Source organism: Scyliorhinus canicula, chromosome 4 (genome assembly GCF_902713615.1).
Source record: "Scyliorhinus canicula chromosome 4, sScyCan1.1, whole genome shotgun sequence".
Classification (NCBI taxonomy): Eukaryota; Metazoa; Chordata; class Chondrichthyes; order Carcharhiniformes; family Scyliorhinidae; genus Scyliorhinus; species Scyliorhinus canicula.
The window spans coordinates 213,574,886-213,599,245 of record NC_052149.1 but is presented as its reverse complement, the minus strand read 5'-3'; the positions used below and the strand labels follow the sequence as shown (position 1 = coordinate 213,599,245).

The 24,360-nt window shown below is 49.3% G+C and overlaps 1 protein-coding gene across 7 annotated transcripts in view; it reads right to left on the bottom strand.

Moving 5' to 3' along the window:
* The window catches only part of sgcd (sarcoglycan, delta (dystrophin-associated glycoprotein)), a 668,036-nt gene that overhangs the window by 60,728 nt on the left and 582,948 nt on the right, over positions 1 to 24,360 (bottom strand). For 6 of the 7 annotated variants that reach the window (XM_038796037.1, XM_038796040.1, XM_038796038.1 and 3 more), the window contains one exon: positions 20,524 to 20,643. The exons of the other annotated variant lie outside the window; for it this stretch is intronic. In XM_038796037.1, coding sequence (XP_038651965.1) covers positions 20,524 to 20,643 — 120 coding nt within the window. The remainder of the gene's footprint in view (positions 1 to 20,523; positions 20,644 to 24,360) is intronic. 7 annotated transcript variants of the gene reach the window in all.

The window sequence follows — 24,360 nt, the reverse complement described above, 5'->3', positions numbered from 1 at the left end:
GGCCAGGATTCTCCAACCCTGTGGCAGGTCGGAGAATCCCCGGGGGGAGGCGCAAATCCCGCCCCGACACCCCAATTCCAGCAATTGACAGCAGCCCCCCCGGTGATTCTCCAGGCCCCGATGGGCCGAGTGGCCTTAAAGTTTTGGCCAGTCCCGCCAACGTGAATTACTCACCTCACACATGGCGGGACTTGGCAGGTAAGTGTGCGGGGGCAGTCCTGGGGGGGGGGGGGATCTGACCCTGGGGGGGGCCCCACGGTGGCTTGGCCAGCTATGGGGGCTTACCGATCTGTGGGCGGGTTGGTTCTGTGGGGGGCCTTCTTTCCTCCATGCCGGGCCCCTGTAGGGCTCTGCCATATTGCCTGGGGGCCGGCGTGGAGAAGAGAACACCCGTGCATGCAGAAATAAGGCGGCCGTTCTGCGCATGCGCGGAAATACGCTGCCCGGTCAACGCATGCATTAGATCATTGCGGCCGTCCTGTGCATGAACCTGCGCCGGCCCTTTGGCGCTGACTGGAGCCGTGGGAAGGACTCCGGCAGCATCCTAGCCCTCTAGAAAGGTGAGAATTCCTCACTTTCAGGGGCCGTTGATGCCGGAGTCGTTGGTGTGGTTTTCCCGTCGGCGTGGGGACATAGCCCCATTTTTAGGGAATCCCCGTCTTTGACAGTGTAGCACTTCCTCAATTCTGCACTGGAGTGGCAGCCTAGATTTTTATCCTCAAATCTTAAGGATTTAAGAAACCTTGACCGAAACCCATAACCTTCTGACTCAGAAGCAAGAGTGTCACCAACTGCGCCACGGGCATCACTCTTAAGGTCAGGAATGGGGCCAGTACAGATATAGGTGCCCAAATCCCCCGGAATATTATGCTTGTTACACTGAGGAAATGTGATCCATGGGAAACAATTGATCATTGTTGAACGAATGAAGCCTGCAATCCTTCATACAAATTGTGGCCTTTCACTAGTTTAGCCTTTGAATTAGAAAAGGCATTGTAGGGAGCATTTCTTCCAGGGATTAAGGGGATGATTCTCCATTCGGAAGACTACGAGCTGATATCTCCGCCATCGGGTTTCTCTGTTTGGCTGACAGCCCGGGGGTTTTCCGATGGCGATGGGTAACCCCACTGACCAGCCGGCGAAATCCTGACGCCGTGCCACACCAGGAATCTGCCACGGCGGGACGGAGAAACCGACACCACGTTCTCCCAGCGGAGCTGAACTGCACAGTTTTCCAATCCCCTTGTGGTTGTAAAGCGGGATACAATTCAGTGTTTCACGCCATGCAAATCTATGCCTCGTGTGGAATACAAGGGATTCCCTGGGGAATCCCGATACCGGGACGCCATCTTGAGCAGGTGGTTCGATAGCGGAGACCCACGACTGGCCTCCATCACCCTGCACTGTACCACACGTCAGCCCCGACCTGCCCCATCCCACCACACAGCAGCTCCCCACCTCCGGATTGCCTGGGTGCTCCCCCTACCCACAAGAACGGGGTTGACCCCCCCCCCCCCAGGATCACCTATAATAGGGTGACACCTCGTTAATCTCTGAAATAGGGGACCCCCCACACAGACCCTCACCACCTCCCCTCATCCCCCCCCCAGAAAAGGGGTCCCAGTCTGAAAGCTAGAGAGCAGTCCAGACAGGGGTTGTGGGAAGCATTGTAGCTTTAATATTTACCTTGCAGCTCCACATGTCTATTAAAAGAGATCAGCTATGCCTGCATTTGGTTCCCACAGATCCAGGGCTGGATTCTCTGCACCCTGACACTGAAATCGCGGCTGTCGTGGGGGCGTTGAATCCATTTTCCTGCACGGAATTGGGATCAGCGTCGGTTCCCTGATTCTGTGGTCCCTGAAAAATGGTGTACTCGGCCTACCTGGGTCCAATGCTGAAGGCCCGCCCCGCTATTCTCCGCACCCGACCGGCCGAAGTCCTGATGGCGTGGATCTAATGTAGTCCAACCGGTCTGGAAACTACCGCTGTGATGGCTGCGGACTGAGTCCGCGGCCACCCTGGTTGGGGGCGGGCCGATCGGAGGGGGGGCCTTATATGTGGCCAGGAAATGTTTGTATGGGGGACAAGGTTAGGCCCGCGTCCGATCTGGGGATCCATTTTCAAGGTCCAGCTCCATGGTCCGGGTTCGCCATGGAGCATGGCATGGCCGCTGGAGGCATGCGTGGCCTCTGACCCGGAGGTGCGGGTCCAGTTTTTCTGGCGTGAAACTCTACAGTTTTGATGCTGGCATGGGGACATGGTCCCAATAATGGAGAATCCAGCCCCTTCTGTCTGCAATCCATTCATGGCTTTCCAGTCATGGTCTGTGATGGTCAGTTCGTAAGAACCATCTGCAGCCTTGAGATATTCCTATCCCTTCTCACATCAGTGGCCTAACTGGTGAAACCCCAATGTTTCTCAGCATTGCCCATATCTGAGAGAGGAGGGACTGGTTTAGCACAGGGCTAAAGAGCTGGCTTTTAAAGCAGGCCAAGGCAGGCCAGCAGCACGGTTCAATTCCCGGATCTGTCTCTCTGAACAGGCGCTGGAATGTGGCGACTCGGGGCTTTTCACAGTAACTTCATTTGAAGCCTACTTGTGACAATAAGAGATTTTCATTTCATTTTTAAAGTGTACTAAGTGAATTCCAATCACTCAAGCGTGTTATTTCAGTGCACTTATCTCTCTTTGATGTGGCCGCTGGCATGCGATGTGGAACTCAGTCATGCCGCCTGCGAAAGGTCGGAGTATGGCACCATTTTGCCCCAACGGTCACCGGGGAACTCAGTCCAGGCGTCCAAGGGGCCCTAAGGGGGTGATTTAACTGGACAAAAACAGAGGCCCGTTTCGGGCACATTTAGCGGGGTGTTTCTCGGTGCTTGCAGTGCCGAGAACAACCCCGCTATTCAACAGCACTTCTCCGTTTTTTTTGCGCCTCGGCAGCGTCCGCACCGACATCATTTCCTGCGCTGGTGAGGTTTCCAGCACTGAGGAGCTCAGCTCGCCAGTGCAGGACAAATATTCGGGGATCGGGGCACCATTTTTAAATGCCGCCCAGATCTTTTGGCCCCCTCAAAAGATCCCACCCTGGTCTCCGGACCCCCACACTAACCCTAACCCAACATACCTCTGACAGGATCCTCAACCCCCCCCCCACCTCACCCCATCTCTTATTGACAAGGCACCCCAGGCCTGATCCCTGGCATGAGCAACCTGCATCTGGGCACCTTGGCACTGCCACCCTGGCATTTCTAAAAGCCTGGGAGACTTCCCCAGGTGCTGTTATGCCTGGTCCATGTTTGTGGAAACTAGTGCTAACCGGCGCCCTGGGCGACGTCCGTTAGCTCCCGGGCCCCGGCAGAATACGGCGCAGGCATATTTAAGTAAACCTGATAGCTCACTTAAATATCTAATCTGGATCTCACCCAGCGAAGCCTCGTCTGATTCCGTTAAATCTCGTGAGACATTTTGAATGTTGTGAATCTCATAAGAGGCCTCTTGTGAGATTAAATGATCTCGAAGTGTCACCAAGTCGGGCGCAACGCTTCTATTAAATCACGCCCTAAATTAATTGGATGTGCCATATTGGGGAAGGACTAGACAATCCCACTGGTGGGAAAGGCCAGAAAATCCCATTTTCCGTCTTCAAATCTAATGTTGGCATAATGAAACTGCTGTGAAAGTGCTTGGGACAGGCTCACGGATGTTAGTCTCCTGGAATCCAATCTAAATAATACAGGTTAAAAACCACAGGAGAGGTATGAAGATAAAAATCACACCTATTCTCAAAAATTCTATCCCCTCTTTATATCCAAAGGCCTTAAACATGTTTCGGCTCCCAGCACCATGTCTATCTCTTCCACAACTCCCTGTTTGAATCCTTCGTCAGCACAACATACTGCAATGTGCTTGTTACACCTTGTCCACTCAGTGGCACAGGTAATCAGGCCATTCTCCTCTGACAACTCGTCTTTGTTGTGTTCCCATTTCTGTGGGCCTCCCCTTGCCTGGTGCCAGTGTTACTTATCCAATTACAGCCACAGCATCTCCAACAAATGGCTTCTCCCCATACTGCCATAATTTGATTTGATTTGATTTATTGTCACGTGTACTGAGGTACAGTGAAAAGTATTGTTCTACTTACAGTCAAGACAGGGATCATTCCATACATGAAAAAACATAGGGGGCGGAATTCTCCACAACGGCTGACGCGTCATGAAAGCCGGAGTGTTTCACGACAGCGTTGGAGACCGCTCCTCGCCCCCTATTCTCTTCCCCCCCCCCCCCCCCCCCCCCCCCCCCCCCCCCCCCCCCCCCCCCCCCCGGGGTGCTAGGAGCGCTGTTTCATCAAACTCGGCCGCCGGGCCTTGACACTGGCCTCAAGGCGGCGCGCCGAGAATGACCCGGCCGGCGACGCCTAATGACATCAGCCATGCATGCGCACGTTGGCCGGCTCCAACCCGCGTATGCGCGGTTGCCGTCTTCCCCTCCGCTGCCCCGCAAGACATGGCGGTTTGATCTTGCGGGGCGGCGGAGGGGAAAGAGTGCGTCTCTTGGAGACGCTGGCCCGATGATCGATGGGCACCGATCGCGGGCCAGTCCCCTCCCGAGCACGGCCGTGGTGCTCAATCCCCTCTCCGCCCCCCACAGGCCCCAAACTCACCTTTCGCGTGCTGTTCACGCCGGCAGCGACCAGGTGTGGTTGCCGCTGGCGTGAACAGGTCGGGAACGGCAGGCCGCTCGGCCCATCCGGGCCGGAGAATCGGCGACCCGCGATTCTCCGAGCGGCGTGTCGCAAAACGCCAGAGCGGCTCTCCCGCGATTCTCCCATTCGGCCTGGGGAGCGGAGAATCGCGCCCAGGATATACACAAATGCACAATGTAAATACACAGTCACAGGCTTTGGGTGAAGCATACAAATTGTAGTACTTCTCAGTAGAGAAGATATGTGAAGTGATCAGTACATAAGAGGGTCATTCAGAAGTCTGGCGACAGCGGGGAAGAAGCTAGTTTTTGAACCTGTTGGTGCGTGTTCTCAGACTTTTGTATCTCCTGCCTGATGGAAGAAGTTGGAAGGGAGAATAACCCGGGTGGGAGGGGTCTTTGATCATGATGCCCGCTTTCCCAAAGCAGCGAGAGATTTGGACAAAGTCAATGGATGAGAGGCAGTTTTGTGCGATGGGTTGGGCTGTGTTCACGATTCTCTGCAGTTTCCTATGGTCTTGGGCTGAGCAATTGCCATACCAGGCGGTGACGCTGCGAGATAGGATGCTTTCTATGGTGAATCTGTACAAATTGGTAAGAGTCAATGCAAACATGCCGAATTTCTTTAGTTTCCTGAGGAAGCACAGGCGCTGTTGTAGTTTCTTTGTCGTAGCGTCGACGTGGGTCGACCAGGACAGATTTTTAGTCATGTGCAGACCCAGAAATTTGAAGCTGTCAACCATCTATGATCTCCACCTCGGCCCCGTTGATCCATACAGTGGTGTGTATGATACTTCAATTCATGAAGTCAATGACCAGCTCCTTAGTTTTGCTGACGTTGAGGGAGAGACTGTTGTCGTTATACCATGCCACTAGATTTTCTATCTCCCTCCTGTATTCTGGCTCATCTCTGATCATGAGGAACGATTTGCTTCCTCATTCATATTAACAGAGATGACACTCCTCACTGGCCTCCGTCATCTTGCTTGGTGCTCCAAGTGAAACTGATACTTGAAACAGACTCACAAAAGAAAAATGTTGGTGTCAAGAGAAGGAGAGAAAAATAGATAAAATGTACTGAACTGTTATTGATCTGCACTAGTAAAAGCACCTTGCATGATGCTTTCTGTCTTCAACTCTGGATAAATGAGGATGGGGCTCACACAATGACAACTGTTCTGCAACAAAATGAATGTTATCAAATGAAGAAGACTGCTATTATAAGAGTTATTTTCAACACAAATCTTTCACCCTCCTTTCTAGTGCAGCTTTTTAAGTAAGGTCCTTAACCCTACACACCAGATTGATATCTCTCAGCTGAGAACTCCATGTTCATTTTCAAACTGAATCAATGCAGATCAGAAATTTATTTCCTCTTGAATACTTGGAAATTAATAGAAACCCGGCAGGGCAAAGTTTTACATTCCCCTGCTGTTGGGTTTGCAAGTGGAGTCAGCTCGTTAAATTCTCGGATGTCTTAGAACATAGAACATAGAATTTACAGTGCAGAAGGAGGCCATTTGGCCCATCGAGTCTGCACCGGCTCCTGGAAAGAGCACCCTACCCAAGGTTAACACCTCCACCCTATCCCCATAACCCAGTAACCCCACCCAACACTAAGGGCAATTTTGGACACTAAGGGCAATTTATCATGGCCAATCCACCTATCGTGCACATCTTTGGACTGTGGGAGGAAACCGGAGCACCCGGAGAAAACCCACGCACACACGGGGAGGATGTGCAGATTCCACACAGACAGTGACCCAAGCCGGAATCGAACCTGGGACCCTGGAGCTGTGAAGCGATTGTGCTGTCCACAATGCTACCGTGCTGCCCCACTGTTTCCCAACTGCCCTGACTGCTCCACAATTTTACAATGGGGCGGGCAAGGTTTAGGTTGGCCCATCCCCCCTTGTCCCGGTTGAGAAATTAATGATCACTTAAGGGCTGTTTCGCATCCAGCCTCAATTTGCAGGAAGGCAGGAGGAGTTCAGGGAATGCGGGAAATTCCCAGAAAAGGAGCCCTGCTGGCCCCTGGAAAATGGAGAATCACCCTGGACTTTCGAGTGATACTCGCCCGTTTTCCGGCGGGCGTGGGAACTTAGTCCCCAAAAGGGAGAATAGATAGGTTAGTTGAGAGTGGGCAAAGTTCTGGAAAATGGAGCATAATGTTGGAAAATGTGAAATTGTCCATTTTGGCAGGAAGCATAAGCAAGAAGCATATAATCTAAATGGTGAGAGATTGCAGATCTCAGCGGTGCAGAGGGATCTGGCTGTTCCAGTGCTTTCATCACGAAAGGCTGGTATACTGGGACAGCAATTAATTAGGAAAGCTAATAGAAAATTAGCATTTATTGTGAGGGGAATTGAAAACAGTCGGAGGGAGGTTATGCTTCAGTTGTACAGGGCTCTAGTGAGATCACATTTGGAGTACTTTACACAATGTTGGTTACCTGAATGTGTACTGTATTGGTCACCTTATTTGCAGAAGGATGTCAATGTGTTGCAAGCAGTTCAGAGAAGGGTTACCAGACTAATACCTGGAATGGATGCGTTGTCTTCGGAGGAAAGGTTGGACAGGCCAGGCTTGTAGCTATTGGAGTTTAGAAGAGTGAGAGTCGACTTGATTGAAATATATAAGATCCTGAAGGGTCTTGACTGTATGGATATGGAGAGGATGTTTCCTCTTGTGGTAGAATCTGGAACTAGGGACCACTGTTAAAAAATAAGGGGTCACCCATTTAGTGGAGATGAGGCAGAATATTTTCACTCAGAAAGTGAGTCTTTGGAACTGTCTTACTGAAAAGGCGGTGGAAGCAGAGTCTTTTAATATTTTAAGGAAGAGGTGAATAGATTCTTATTAAGCAAGAGGATGATAGGATGAAGACTTGAGGTTACTATCATGTCAGCCAGGATCTTATGAAATGGCAAAGCAGGCTGAAGGGGCAAATCGCCTACTTTTGCTCCTCATTTGTATGTTTGTATATTCAGTGATCATTTTTATTAATTCTCTTCTTTCTTTCAGGTCCTCTCCTCTCTTAAATAAATAAAGATGACAAGTAGAAAGTAACATTTGCACCACATAAGTGCCAGACAATGACCATTTCCAACAAGGGAGAATCTAACCATCGTCCCTTGACATTCAATGGTATTACCGTCACTGAATTTCCCCATTATCAACATCCTGGGGGTCACCATTGGTCAGAAACTGAACAGGAATAGCCATCTAAATACTGTGGCTACCACAACAGGTCAGAAGCCAGGAATCCTGCGGTGAGGAGCTCATCTCCTGACTCCACAAAGCCTGTCCACCTTCTACAAGGCCCAGGTCAGGAGTGTAATGAATACGCCCTACTTGCCTGGATCAGTGCAGCTCCAACAACACTCAACAAACTTGACATCATCTTAGAAAAAGCAGCCCGTTTGATTGGCACCCTCATCCATAAACATTCACTTCCTCTATCGTTGATGCACAGAATGTACCACCGATAAGATGCACTGCAGGAAGGCTTCTTAGGCAGCACTTTCCAAACCCATGGCCACTATCATCTAGAAGGTCAAGGGCAACAGACTCATGGGAACACCACCAATTGGAAGTGCCCCTCCAAGCCACTCACTATCCTGACTTGGAAATATATCGCCGTTCCTTCACTGTCGCTGGGTCAAAATCCTGAAACTCCCTCCCTAACAGCACTGTGGGTGTGCCTACACCTCAAAGAAAACCGCGGTTCAGGAAGGTAGCTTATCACCACTTTCTGAAGGGGCAACTAGGGATAGACAATAAATACTGGCCCAGCCAACAATACTCAGCACCTATGAATGAATTTAAGATGTAGCAATCTGCTTTGACAAACAATCACAGCCACTAACACTGCCCAATTACAAACAAAATGGTACAGATACTAAGACACAGGCCGGAGTTTTCATTCCCATGGGTGCGGGTATGGAGGCGAGCAGGCAGGGAGTTCCGCACCATGGGCCAGAATGCCAGTTCACTGGCACCATAAATACATAGCAAATAGGAGCACAAGTAACCCATTTTGCCTTTCGAGCCTGGTCCCCCATTCAACGAGATGATGGTTAATCTTCGACCTCAACACTTTTTCCCCAAACTGTCCCCATTTTCCTTGATACTTTCAATATCTAGAAATCTATTGATCTCTGTCTGGAATAATAATAACCTTTATTAGTGTCACAAGTAGGCTTACATTAACACTGCAATGAAGTTACAATGAAAATTCCCTAGTCGCCACATTCCGGCATCTGTTCGGGTATACAGAAGAAGAATTCAAAATGTCCAATTCACCGAACAAGCACGTCTTTCGGGATTTGTCCGAGAAAACCCACGCAGACACGGGGAGAACGTGCAGACTCCACACAGACAGTATACTTAATGCATGAACTTCCATGGCCCTCTGGGATAGAGAATAACAAAGATTCACGGCCATTTGAGTGAAGAAGTTGCTCCTCATTACCAGCCTCAATTGCCTACCTCTTGTTCTGAGACTGTGCCCCCTGGCTGTAGATTCGCAGTCACAGGAAGAATCTTTCCTGCATCTATCCTGTTAATCATTGTAAGAATTTTGTATACTTGTAATAAGTAATAATCTTTATTGTCACAAGTAGGCTTACATTAACACTGCAATGAAGTTCCCGTGAAAAGCCCCTAGTTGCCACATTACGATGCCTGTTCGGGTACACTGAGGGGAATTCAGAATGTCCAAATGACCTAATAGCAAGTCTTTTGGGACCAGTGAGAAGAAACTGGAGCACCAGGAAAAAGCCCACGCAAACACGTGGAAAACGTGCAGACTCCGCACAGACAGTGACCCAAGCCTGGAATCGAACCTGGAACCCTGGCGCTGTGAAGCCACAGTGCTAACCACTGTGCTACCACTTTAATGAGATATTCTCTTATTCTTCTAAACTCTTGAGGATAAAGGCCCAGTCTCCTCAATGTCTCCTCATAAGCCAATTCCACCATTCCAGTAATCAGTCTGGTGAACTGTTGTTGAACTCCCTCTATGGCAAGTAAATCTTTCCTCAGATAAGGAGACATAAACTGTACACAATAGTCAGATACAAACTCGCCATGGCTCTATATATTTGCAGCAAGATTTCACATGCTCAAATCCTCTTGCAATAAAAGTCGATAGACCATCTGCCTTCCTAATTTTTTTAGGAAACTGCATCTTAGCCCTGGGCCATTTTCTCTGAGGTGGGATGTGAAGGACAGGATGAGGGAGCAGGCAGCAGGATAGCTGTGGCAGGTAGCCAAATAAATTGGCTCAAAGGCCTGATTAAAGATTGCGGAGATCATCTGGAATTTTCCAGTGAGCCTCCAGGCACCCAGAAGCATCAATGTAGCTGCCTGGAGGCAGCCTCCTCGCAAGAGACCGGGGGGGGTGGGGGGAGTGCTCAAGGGCAAACCCCTCCCCCAAACACCCCATAATGGTGGCCCAGCTGCTGATTGTACGCTTTATTTAAAAATTTTAAAAGTCGGAGCGAGTGCACCTCAAAGTGGTGGAGTTCTCTTTGTCACTGACCTGAAAAAGGTTTGCTGCTTCAATGTTGATGGGGCTCCTATTGGCCCTGCAGCTAGAGTCTGTCCACTGTCCGTAACTGTAGAGTTGGTCTGTTCTCTGATTATTAATTGGCCAATTCTGGGAAAATCACACTCACGTGACTGAGGGACAGGCATCCTGACATTGGAAGTCCTGAAGCCCACAAGGGAAACATTCCTCACAGTGGCACAATAGTGGATTTATTCTCCCACTTTAATGAATTTCTGTTCTTGACCATATCACCGCAGGGAACACCGAGTTGATGACAAGGATTTCCCGTGGAACAGAAAAATCCATATCGTAATTAGGCCACATTCACAAATTTGCCAACTGCTGACTCCAAATTGGGTTTCATGCCAACTGAAGTTGGTAAGCGACTGAGGGAGGAGCAGCTGAAAACGGTTCAACCTCCAGTAACAATGTTGGAAATCTAACACTGGAATAACTTCAAGCCACATACGTTCAGTTAAGCCGCATTCGTGTTCCGAACAGATTTCTAATATACTCAGGACCTGCTAATATCAGTGCAGCAACATCCCTCCCGTAAGGATCAGGTGTGCTGATATAATTTGCCGTCACTTTGGGATGATAACTTTTAAAAGAGAGAAACCTCGAAGAGACTCTCTGAACGAGAGCAATCAGCAGATGTCTGCAAAGTTTAATGAATATCATCACACCTATGTTTCCATGTTAACTGGTTCCATTGGCTGAGTGCCTCTGGATTCAAATCAAGAAGCTACAATCATTAAATTCATCATTCTACAGAGAGCAGTAGGAGTAGCAGAAAAAGCAGTTGTGGCTTTCAGTGCAGATCAATACAATCTGCTCATAGAACTTGCCGTGATTCTCTGTTTCAGAGATTAAGTGTTGACACTGGGATTGAATCGGTGGACTTCTAAATTGGCACTGGTCCCGGAGAAATTCATGATCTATTAATGGGCTAGCACCGGCGCCATGTGGAACGTGAGCGATTCCAATCAAACACTGTGCCCAATTCACCTGGGTCGGATTGCCACTCAAGAGGCTGACAAGCTGCAGCCACATATCTGCACTCTACTCCCCACATGCATTCATCCCAGCCAACAAGATGGCAACAAGAAGAGTGGCACCCCTGGTTTGCAGATGCGGAGCTCGAGGCCCTACTGGTCGCCATGGCGGACAGGTGGGCCACCCTGTTCCCCAGGGTGGGAAGGCGGCTAGCACCCACCACTGTACGTCGGGTCTGGGCGCAGGTGGCAGAGGCTGAGAGCGCTTTGGGCCCCACCACAAGAACCGGACAGCAATGCAGAAAGAAGCTGCACAAACTCTTCAGGGCAACCAGGATAAGTAGGCAGCACTGTGCCCCTGGCACCCACCCCTGTCCTAAACACCTGTAACACCCCTCCCCACCCCCCACCTGGCGGGAGACCGTTCACCATCCACCGGCATTGTGCGGGCTCCTCACCCTGCACCAGTGCCAGCACCCACACCGCCAGCTATGGCCGGGTGTCCTGGCCAGGAAGGCCACCAGCTGCCCACCAGCTGTGTAACAAAGTGAGACCCCGCTGTGTCGGTTTCTCAGGGCATGCTTGGCATGACCTCCATCGCCCACACCACCCCCATACCACCCCCTCACCACCCAATCATGCGTCCTGTCTTGAGTCTTGCAGGATCACCTGGCGAGGAGGCGGGCCCCTCTGGTGCCCTTTGCCCCGAACCCAACCCCAAGCAGATTCCAGCTTCAAGGAGGCAACAGACAGTGACAGGAGCCCCCAAATGCCAGCCCGAGACACCCCGGAGCACCAGTCCGGGAACGACACTAACTTCCCATCACAGCTCTCACCAACACCCTCCACCATCCCAGAGACACTCATCTCGGTTGGGCACTTTAACAAAAAGGCTCCTGGGGCATTATCTGGTGCTCACCAGTCACATACTGCGGTAAACCAAATGGAGATAGGAATCCCTGAGGGGGCGGAGGTGGCGGACGGTCGGAGGGCGGCCCGGTCCCAGGGACTAGCTGCCGTCCAGGCGGATCTCGGGCTTCTGGAAATGGCGGTCCCATTGATTGTGGAGATACAGACACAGAGCCGGGGACTACATTAAGGGGTTGTCTGCAACCATCCAGCCCCTGCAGGTGCAGTTGGAGGAGTCACACAGTCCAACACCGCATGTGTTGTGTCCACAGTGGTAGCCCTGGGGGCGAAGTTCTCGACTATGGGTCAGGATGTTCAAGGCCTGGGGCACTCTGTGAGGGTGGTGGCCGAGGCACAAGACTGGGCTGCCCTGACGCAGGCAGCTATGTACCAGGGCCTCCTGGACATTTCAGCGGTGCTCCAGAACTTGGCCTAGTCACAATGGGATATGGCTGAGGGCGTCAACATTTCCCAGGTGCTGGCTGACCTGTGCCAGTCCTGCAGGGAGGTGACACAGTCACTGAGTGATATGGCACAGTCCCAGAGGGAGGTGGCCCGCTCCTTGTGTTCCATGGCTGCGAGCATGGAGATCCTGGAAAAGGCAAGAGCGGGCCTCCAGGACTGGCAGCGCCAGGTGGTGGGGGAGCCCCAGGAGTTGGCTCCGGTGACACCCCCATCCTACGGAACAGCCCGCGGGTCATCGGGCATCCTGAGGGAGGAGGAGGCGATGGAGACCGTGCTGATGACTCCCGCAGGAGAGGTGCCGGAACACCACAACATCTGGAACTTCCTCGCCCCACCCCCATCCCTGGCACATCCAATGGGCAGCGGGCAGAACAGGATGGTGCCACACTATTTGAGACACCCAAGCAACTGCCTACCCCATCCAGGCCAGTCGCTCCAGAGGATGGCTGCCAAAGGGGGCTCATGTCACAGGCTGGGATTCGCAACAGGCTGCCTCCATCTCTGATGTACCTAGACATACCATTGAGGCCGGAATGCCAGAAAGGTAGACACTGTTGTGTATGGTCCTTTGTACTTCACAAAGGAATTCACCAAACACTTTGACTTTTATTGAGTCTCATATGGTAAAATGGCAATCTGATACAAAGCACGTTATCATGGAGTCTGCTAACTACTCCTCTGGAATCTGCACTGAGCATTGACCATTCACATGTATGTCTTATTACCCTCTCAATCTTCTTCTGAAGATGGCCAGGTGTGTCTCCCTTTATATTTGAGTCACAGGTCACATGACCCTGGTCTAGGGACCACATTGTGTATCTGTTCTGCCACCTGCTGGTTGGAGGTCACATACTATCCAACCATGATTTAGCCCATAGGCATATCCCCACGGACACCAGTTAAGTTTGCATGGGTGCAGCACATACGATAGCGTTAGGGGCTTGGGCACAAACCTTTACAGTGGTGTTCACATGTCATTTACAAAATAAACACCTGTGCACAAGAGTTCCAACCTGCCTTTGTGCTCTTTCAGAAGGGTGTGAGGGATGGGCTGGGCGGCTGTAGAGGGGGCGGCGGTGAGGGGGGTGAGGAGGTCACAGCCCGGGGCCCCCGAGTCGGACCTGCACATCACCCTGGTACCCCTCCCTCTCGCCCATCCCCTCCGCACCCCATCCCCACCTCCGCCACCCCAAGGGTTCAGTGGGAGCCTGTGGTGGAATAGCCAGCTCACAGGCAGGGATCACACAGGTGGGTGGTGGAATGTGCTACAGTGGGCAGGAGGCACACGTTGTCAAACAATGCAGAGCACCAGAGCTCATCGCAGAGCGGCTCGTCATTATCTTCCATCCCATGGACCAGACCCGCTGTTACTGCCAAACCCAGCAGTCTATCCACAGGTAGGAATCACGGAGGGAGCTGTGAGGGGGCGGGGGTGGTCATGGGAGGGGGTTAGCCAGGGTGGGATGGAGGGGGTGATGTGGGGGTGAAATCAGATGTTCGTACCTTCGGCAAGGTCCCCTAGTCAGCGAATTAGAGGCAATTAGAGCATCCCATGTGCGCCAGTCTGGCGTACATGTTGTGTGGACTCATGTGCCCAGGCCCCATGCCCTGCCCATCCTGGTCATCCTCCTCGTCGGATGAAGCCTGCCATTCATCCTCCTCCTGCAGCCTGTCGCCCCTCTGCTGCATGATGTTATGGAGAATGCAGCAAGCCACCACATTGTGGGAGACTCTCCAAGCGCTGTACTGGAGGGCCCCTCCAGAGAGCTCCAGACAGCTGAACTGCATCTTCAGGGTGCTGAAGCACTGCTCGATCACACCCCTGGTCAATGCACAGTCGTCGTTGTAGCGGGTCTCCGCGTTGGTCTGTGGCTTCTGGAAAGGCGTCATCTGCCACCAATTGCAGCGCATAACCCCTATCACTCAGGAGCCAACCCCTCACCCGGGGGTGCGCCTCAAAGGAATCAGCCACCATCGAATGTGACAGGATTAAGGTGTTGTGCACACTGCTTGGGTATCGAGTGCAGACGTTCATGATGTGCAGCTCATGGTCACATACCAGCTGTTGATCGAGTCGAAGCTCTTTCGATTTGTGAAGATCGGCCTGTAACGGGCCAATGCTCATAGGGAGTCATGCATCCCGTCGATACCCCTGGATCTGCGGCATCAGGCGATGGCAGGGAACCCTGCTGCCCAGGCATCCTGGTGGGCTCAGTCCACATTGAAGTGGATTTATTGAGTCGACCGGGCATGTCGGGCCTCAGTGATGGCGCGGATGTATCTGTGCACTGAGCTCTGTGAGATCCCAGTCACGTCCCCCCTTGGCACCTGGAAGGACCCCGTGGCATAAAGTTTTAGGGTGACCATCACCTTGATGGCTACCGGGACGGGTGTCCTCGTCCATAACACCACGGTTCCAGGTGCGGCATGATCTGGCAGATATTTCACACTGTCCCCCTGCTACGGTGTCGTTTCCGGTCCTGTGGGTCCTCGAATGACAGGTTGTCGGTACACATGAGGCCTGATGTGGTGTCTCCTTCCCACCTCCTCTTCGGCCTGTTGGGCGGCCGGCTCTCCATCCTCAATGGCTGCTTTCTGTTTCCCATCACTGTAGCGTCCTTCCCAAGCAGCTCCTGCTCGTACAACCTCAGTGCACGCTCCAGGATTGCAGTGGCTAGGATAAAGGCCACCATTCCTGGTTGAATTTAGAAGTCCATTGTCTGGAGGGGGTGAAAGGCAGGCATGTTAGCAAGATGGATCACCCATGTCCAACCCAGTCCACCGGGCTACACGGTGGTCTCGGCCTGCACTGAAGAACCTGCCCTGCATGTCCCCCTCCTTCCTCTACCTTCGCCCTAATCCCCATTCCCAGCCCCCGGCCATTAACCCCGGCACTCTGCCCTCCGCCCCGCACGCCTGGCCCTCTCAATGCCCAGCATCTCCGGTGTCCTCTGGCCCCGGCACCCATCCCTGCTGGCAGGGCTCCGTTGCTGGCCCTACCCATGCTAGTGGTACGCTCAGTGGCCCCCAATCAACGCCCTCCTGTAGGGGCTACTGTGGGCATCTCCCCCCACATCCCATGTCGGAAGTGTGATGCCCCACCAGCGGGTGGTAGGCACTAGTTTCTGGCGGGGGGGGGGGTGTTGCTGGGGTGGTGTATGAGGTTGGTGGGGGTGGGGGCACCCATATGACCGGTGTCACTCTGCGTAACTACGGGTCACAGTGTCACTGGGGTGGGCAGCAAGATGGCGGTCCGTGCCTGGACACCCTGGTCTCGGGGGGAGGTGGGTCACCGCAACCACAATCCCAACCCCAACCCCATGGTCCTTCCCCTGACCATCCCCTGCTACTCCCCGCAGTGAAACTTTATAGCTCCTCCCGTTGGTGCTGAAGTCAATGGAGTTTCAAAAGAGCTTATTGCACCTTGCTCCGAGGGTGGGCTGTGAAGTTCCGCCCATTGTATTCCATTGGGACAGACAGAAAATCAAGTTTGGGTCAGTTTTGAGGCACTCGGGAGGAATTTCTGTTTTGTAACTGAGCTCTGTGTTGGCATACTTATCTTTAAAACATGCAGACATCGGCACTCTTCATCCAAACACCCTCTCATTCCAGATTATGTTTCTTAGACTGTCCAGCTAGACTGTCCTTAGGTATTTTGGGGGTGCTTTATTGTGTGCTTATAAAGTGGGATAGAGCAAATATATAGGATGGAACTTTTGCAGTGATTAGTGAGATTGTTTATTTTGGCCTATTTCTGCTACATTATAGTCTACTTTGTGCCATGGGCCACACAGCAACTAACCCTCAACTGATTACACAGAGAAGAGAGGTGACTTTTGCGCTGCTAGTCAAACCCAGATTACAGAGATGAAATTAAATGCTGAAACAGCACCGCTCAGTGAATTAACCCTTCAAAATGTACATTCTCTGTTAAGGAGAAATGAGAGAATTGAGATGGATGGATTTCCAACTGGCTGACATACAGCATATTCACTATCACCTTCAATGAAAAATGAAATGAAAATCGCTTATTGTCACAAGTAGGCTTCAATGAAGTTACTGTGAAAAGCCCCTAGTCGCCACATTCCGGTTGGAGGCTGTGCTTGCTGGCCTGCCTTGGTCTGCTTTAAAAGCCAGCAATTTAGCCCAGTGTGCTAAACCAGCTCCCAAAAAAAGTGAATGATTTTCCCATTGATGGCCAGTGTACATTGCATACCATTGCAATGACTCAATAAGATGGGCTATAGTAACTCAGCAAGAACACTCTTACCACAACCTGGGTGGTGCTATGGTTTAAAAGATAGTAATTTCATTTCTGGGACCTAAATTTGCATCTAGCCTGGACTAACTGCATGAAAGCCTACTCTGTGCTATCTATAAAGGATGGCTTGAGTTTGGTATAGTTTCAAGCTCAGTCCTGAATAGGCATGGGCTCATTGAGAATATGTGATTATAAGGCAAGTTGCAATGTTACCCAGGAAATTCATAAGACTGCCCAATCGGAAACTTTAAAACTGATCTAAACCCGACTGACTTACCCCATTTGATATGAGCTACAATTAACAGGACTGTCTTGTTACCAACAGCAGAGATTTCTGTTAGAAATATAACTTCAGTAGTGAACAGATTGCTAGCTTATTTTCAATTCATTAAAGTATTTATTATATCCCCCTGTACAATGACAAGTATCACACAATGCCAATGCAGTTCAGTATTAATAGCTGCCAAATGGCAAATTTGGAAACACTTGCAACTTTGTCCCTGTGCTGAACCAGGAAACAGAGCGAAGGAATCAGAAACCACGCAGGTGCGCAGTCAAAGGTAGGGGATTTGTTACCCTCTCGCAAACCAGCCCTGATGTGCCGTCTCCATTGTAACCAGCATGGTTCTGCCTCAAGCAACTAGGAGCTTCATGGGAGCCTCATCATTTCAGATATCAGAGTACTTGGGTGACTCATTATAACTGGCCCATTTGCAGGGAAGCTCGTTAGTTCTCTTGTCATGCTGAATCCCATCTGGCAGACAGACCCTCCAACAGGTAAGCGTGAAACATTGCCCTGTGGGGGCAGGAGAAGCTGGTCACTGGTAGTATGCGGATATGGCCAAAGAAAGATACCCCTCGCATTTAGGCAAGCTGCTGTGTTTTGCACTCCCTATCAACCAGAAATCTGCTCTGCATTAACACTGACCTGCAGACTGTAGTTCATTTGAAGGCTGCTTTGAAGAAATAATCAGAGTTGAAGTGGTTGAGGATTGAACATTAATGAAATGTGGCTTTGTGTTGGGTTCCTGCCTTCTTCCCTCTTCCCTTAAGTGGAGCCATCATTTAAACTATTGCATTAAAACATTTGGCAAAGAAAGAAGTTTGGAATAAACCCTCTTGAGCGTTTTTACAATCTTTTGGGAGCAACAAGCAGATCAATGAAGGGTAACAGGAATGTTCTGCTTTTGGAGCCAGATATCCTAATGATCTCTTTGGGGAGGTGATAATCGCCAAGTGTAGAATTGGGGACATTATTGAGGAACGTATTCAAAGTATTCACCATTATGCCACTGTAATATAAGCAATCTGGCCAACTGGCATCTACCTATGTTTTTTTTTACGTGATTTTCACATTAATCAGAACTAAATTAGTCCTGAGGAGAGTCTTCCCATTAAAAATGGCCTTTTGGTTGGATTGGCAAGGCAACTGAGTTGGAAAGTGTGGCCAAGGCTTCTCTCCCAGTAATTAGGATCATAAACAAAAAAGAATGAATCAGTGAATGGTCGCTACAGCTTAATGGCCGCTCCAATTTAATGGTCCTATTCCCAATCTCTCCTTGTGTTCAGCAAAGCTCCTCCCATTTCTTTGCAGTAACCCCCTTATATTTTCTTCCCCCAATTGTACTGTCATATACACAGCCACCAATTTTCCAAGGTGCTGTTTTCTAAACTTCCATAGTTATTTGAAGCATCTCTCTTCCATCAACACTATTCAGAATGGCCAACAAACATGTCTTTGATGCATCGGAGGGGAAAAGTGTTAATCTGATCGCTATTGTGAACCAAGAAATCATAGAAATTAACGGTGCAGATGTAAACTATTTGATCCATTGTATCTTTCATGTGCTACATAAGTATCTCCCCTCCTCAAATATCTATCCACTTTTCCCTTAAAGAACGCAATGGTCATTTATCAACTATTTCATTGACAAAGCATCCACGTGCCACTTATTTTCAGTGCCCAGCCCACCACCCTCTTGTTCACCACCAAACTGCCCCCATAATACACGAGATGGGTGGGTGCTGAAATTGGCAACCCACCCACCATATTTAAATAAATAATTAAAGGTAAATTAACCTTAACAGGCCAATTGACTGGAATGTTAAGCTTGCCCACACAATGATATGGTTGGAGTGGGCAGGCAGGTGCATTGGACAATACATGTTTTGAGACTAGCTTGAAAAAGGGTGAGAAGGAAAGTGGGCACATCATTCAGGGGGTGACCCCTGCACATTAAAGGCACCACACCCTCCCCCTCCCTCCACAAGATGTTGTCCCCCCTCCAAACTTTGTTCCTTGCCCAGTGCCCTCCAAAACCTAGTTCCCCACCCCCTCCTAGACACTCGATCGTACCCCAAAAGCCCAGGACCTGTCTGTTTCCAGTAGCCATCACGCTTCCAGCTGCTCCTCCTTCAGTTCCAGCAGCATCTACTGCCGGGTTCTGGCATTGCTAGTGATGCTCAAATTGCGGACCAATCAGATTGACCAGCAGCTCTTGAGGACAGGACTTCCTCCCACTAAAGGACAGAGGTCCCACTCTTATCTAATCTAGCCTGCCAGTAGCAGGCTATGGCTGTGGCGTGTACTTCTTTCCAATGCATAGGCTCCCCCACTCCCCATAAAATCCAGGCCATGTTTATGGTTTTCCTGCAAACAGTACGGAAGGAATGTTACCGCTGGTAAAATAAGGGCTGGTTTAGCACAGTGGGCTAAATAGCTGGCTTGTAACGCAGAACAATGCCAGTTCAATTTGCGTACCGGCCTCCCCGAACAAACACCGGAATGTGGCGACTAGGAGTTTTTCACAGTAACTTCACTGAAGCCTGCTTGTGACAGTAAACGATTATTATTATTTCAATTTTGCGCTGCCAATTTCCGTGATTGCAGATAACCTCACTCATCACCTGCGTCACACATAGCCCTTCTTCAGTTAATAGAAGGATCATTTCTATTCCTTATATAGTGCAACAAAAATCACCTTTGCACATTTAAATGGTATGCACTGGTGGCTTTGCATTCTGGCCCTCTTCCATCCTCTCCCATTTGTCACAGTGCATTAATTACTTGCAGCATCATTTACGGAGAGGTGGAGCCCCTATTAATAAGGTATTGCCAAATGTATTATATTCTGCAGCCACATTAGACAATTCCTGGACCTTCTGTGCTTAGAAGTTGTATAGAGCAATAAATGATGCCTTTTTAATTTCATATTACAGCTTTGGTTTCTGGTGATTTGCAGAAACATTGATCTCATTAATATTCGTTCAGATGCCTGGCAAGCTGTTCTTTACTGCCAAATATCATTGGTAATTGTGCAATGGGACCTTCGACAAGGTAACCATCCTGTAGTCATGACCATGTGCACAGTCACTTGTTTGTCTGACCATGTTGTACATGCTTTTGGCTCAGTATATCTGACTTTACTGGTTGTTCTCAAGCCCTTGCAAGAAAATTTGGAAGAATTTTCTCTTTGTGTTCTTGTGGCCGGAGCATTTCTACCAAGGATCATTTATTAGAATCATAGAATCCTAGAATTTACAGTGCAGAAGAAAAAGTCCCCATTTTTGAACGCAGAGTTTAAGAAAAGACACATTTTAGAGATGTGTAGGGTTAAAAATGTATCAATACCTAAGACTCGTAAGCGATCAACACCAACAACTACTTCACTGTCCTCCGCTGAAAACAACAACTTGTTGGTATTAGAGATGACTTCAAATCGCTTGCCACGTGCTTCTATAGCTTCACTTCCTGCAGCCAAACACAAAGAATTATGAGATGCTGGAAATGGAGTAATTAATGTTACATTCAGAAATGCAATCAATTAACCATATTCTAGAGGAACCTATAAAATTGAAGCACAAATACACCATGTGGCAACTTGAGTCCCCTCCGCCTTAATACAGGATTACGGCAGATCTTTGACCTCAACTCCACTTTCTCCTCATATTCCTTGCTTCTCTGGGAGATCAAAGATTTGTCTCTCTCAGCCTTAAATATACTCAAAAATGGAGCATTTACAAGTCTCTGGGGTGAGAAATTCAATGTTTCACAATCTTCTGACTGAAGATCTTGCTTCTCATCTCAGTTCCCGATGATCGACCCGTATCCTGAGGCTGTGCCATTGTTTGCTAGATTCCCCACCCAGAGGAAATGTGTCCACCCTATCGTGTCTCTTCTGAATCGTGTCTGCTTTAATGAGATCACCTTTCATTCTTCTAAACCCGACAGGGTATAGGCCCAACTTACTCAGCTACTCATCATAGGACACCCTCTCATCCCAGGAAACAATCTGATGAACCTTTACTATTTTTATTCATTTACAGTTATGTGGGCATCACTAGATATACCAGCACTTATTGCCCATCCTAATTGCCCTTGAGAAAGTGGTGCTGAGTTGCCTTCTTGAACCACTTAAATATGGCAAATGTCAGGAACCTTGGATAACGAGAGCTATTATAGGCCTGGTCAAAAAGAAAAAGGAGGCATTTGGGAAGAGCCGAAGCCTGTGTGGAATATAAGGAAAATAGGAAGGAACTTAACCAAGGAGTTAGGAGGGCTAAAAAGGGTCCCGAAAAGTCATTAGCAAATAGGGTTAAGGAAAATCCCAAGGCTTTTTACACATACATAAAAAGCAAGAGGGTGGCCAGGGAAAGAGTTGGCCCACTGAAGGACAGGGAGGGAATCTATGTGTGGAGCCAGAGGAAATGGGTGAGGTACTAAATGAATACTTTGCATCAGTATTCAGCAAAGAGAAGGAATTGTTGGATGTGGAGTCTGGAGAAAGGTGTGTAAATAGCCTGGGTCACATTGAGATCCAAAAAGACGAGGTGTTGGGCGTCTTGAAAAATATTAAGGTGGAGAAGTCCCCAGGGCCTGATGGGATCTACCCCAGAATACTGAAGGAGGCAAGAGAGGCAATTGCTGAGGTCTTGACAGAAATCCTTGGATCCTCACTGTCTTCAGGTGATGTCCCAGAGGACTGGAGAATAACCAATATTATTCCTTTGTTTAAGAAGGGTAGCAAGGATAATCCAGGGAACCACAGGCCGGTGAGACTTGTGTCAGTGGTAGGGAAATTACTGGAGAGAATTCTTCGAGACAGCATCTACTCCCATTTGGAAGCAAGCGGGCGTATTAGCAAGAGGCAGCACGGTTTTGTGAAGGGGAGGTCATGTCTCACTAACTTGATAGAGTTTTTTGAGGAGGTCACAAAGATGATTGATGCAGGTAGGGCAATGGATGTTGTCTATATGGACTTCGGTAAGGTCCCTCATGGCAGACTGGTACAAAAGGTGAAGTCACACAAGATCTAAGGTGAGCTGGCAAGATGGATAATGAACTGGCGAGGTCAAAGAAGGCAGAGAGTAGCAATGGAAAGGTGCTTTTCTAATTGGAAGGCTGTGACTAGTGGTGTTCCGCAGGGATCAGTACTGGGACCTTTGCTGTTCATAGTATATATAAATGATTTGGAGGAAAATGTAACTGGTCTGATTAGTAAGTTTGCGGACGACACAAAGGTTAGTGGAATTGCGGATAGCGATGAGGACTGTCAGGATACAGCAGGATTTAGATTGTTTGGAAACTTGGGTGGAGAGATGGCAGATGGAGTTTCATCCGGACAAATGTGAGGTAATGCATTTTGGAAGGTCTAATACAGGTAGAGAAGATACAGTGAATGGTAGAACCCTCAAGAGTATTGACACCCAGAGAGATCTAGGTGTAGAGGTCCATAGGTCACTGAAAGGGGCAACACAAGTGGAGAAGGTAGTCAAGAAGGCATACGGCATGCTTGCCTTCATTGGCCGGGCATTGAATATAAAAATTGGCAAGCCATGTTGCAGCTGTATAGAATCTTAGCTCGGATACACTTGGAGTATAGTGTTCAATTCTGGTCGCCACACTACCAGAAGGATGTGCAGGCTTTAGAGCGGGTGAAGAAGAGATTCACCAGGATGTTGCCTGGTATGGAGGGCATTAGCTATGAGGAGCGGTTGAATAAACTTGGTTTGTTCTCACTGGAACGACGGAGGTTGAGGGGCGACCTGATAGAGGTCTAAAAAATTATGAGGGGCATAGATAGAGTGGATAGTCAGTGACTTTTTCGCAGGTTAGAGGGGTCAATTACTAAGGGGCATAGGTTTAAGATGTGAGGGGCAAGGTTTAGAGGAGCTGTACGAGGCAAGTTTTTTACACATAGGGTAGTGGGTGCCTGGAACTCGCTGCCGGAGGAGGTGGTGGAAGCAGGGATGATAGTGACGTTTAAGGGACATCTTGACAAATACATGAATAGGATGGGAATAGAGGGATATGGATCCCGGAAGTGTAGAAGATTTTAGTTTAGACGGGCAGCATGGTCGTGGCAGGCTTGGAGGGCCGAAGGGCCTGTTCCTGTGCTGTATTTTTCTTTGTTCTTTGTTCTATTTTCACTACAATCACAGTGCTGATAGAACGAGAGTTCAGGAATTTGACCTAGAAACAGTGAAGGAACATTAATATATTTCCAAATTAAGATGGTAAGTGACTTGGACAGAAACTTTCAGGTGGTGATCATGTTCTCATGTGTCTTCTGCTCTTGTTCTCCTAGTCGTGGCTTTGGACGGTCCTGTCTAAGGAGCCATGGTGAGTTCCCGCAGTGCATCTTGTAGATGGCATACACTGCTGCCACTGTTCATCAGTGGTGGAGGGAGGAATGTTTGTGGAAGGCATGCCCAATCAAGTGAGCTGCTTTGCCCTGGACGGTGTCGAGCTTCTTGATTGTTGTTGGAGCTGCACTCATCCAGGTAACTGGAGAGTATTCCATCACAATCTTGACTTGTGCCTTGTTAATGGTGTACCATTTTTGGCAAGTCAGGAAGTGAGTTATTCGCCACAGGGTTCCTAGCCTCTGACCTGCTCCTGTCACCACAGTATTTATCTGGGTAGTTCAGGTCAACGGTAACTACCAAGATGTTGATAGTGGGGATTCAACAATGGTAATGTCAGTGAATGTCAAGGGGCGTTGGTTAGATTCTCTCTTGTTGGAGATGATCATTGCCTGGCACTTATGTGGCACCAATGTTACTTGCCACTTATCAGCCTAAACCTAGATATTGTCCAGATCATGCTGCATTTGGACATGGAGTGATTTCATATTTTAGGAGTTGCAAATGGTGTTGAACATTACGGAACCATCAGCGAATATTCCCACCTCTGACCTTACGACAAAGGGAGGTCACCGCTGAAGTTGGTCGGACCCAGGACACGCTGTCTCCAATGCACGTAGATCCTTACTTAAATATGGAGACCAAAATTGTGCATAGTACTCTTGACATGGTCTTACCAAAGCCCTTTTATAATTGTCCTTGTACTCCAAACCCCTTGCAACAAAAGCCATTGTGCAATTTACCTTTTTAATTGTTTTCTAAACCTGCTCCTAACTTTCTGTTCCTTTTATGAGGCGGCAGGGTGGCACAGTGGTTAGCACTG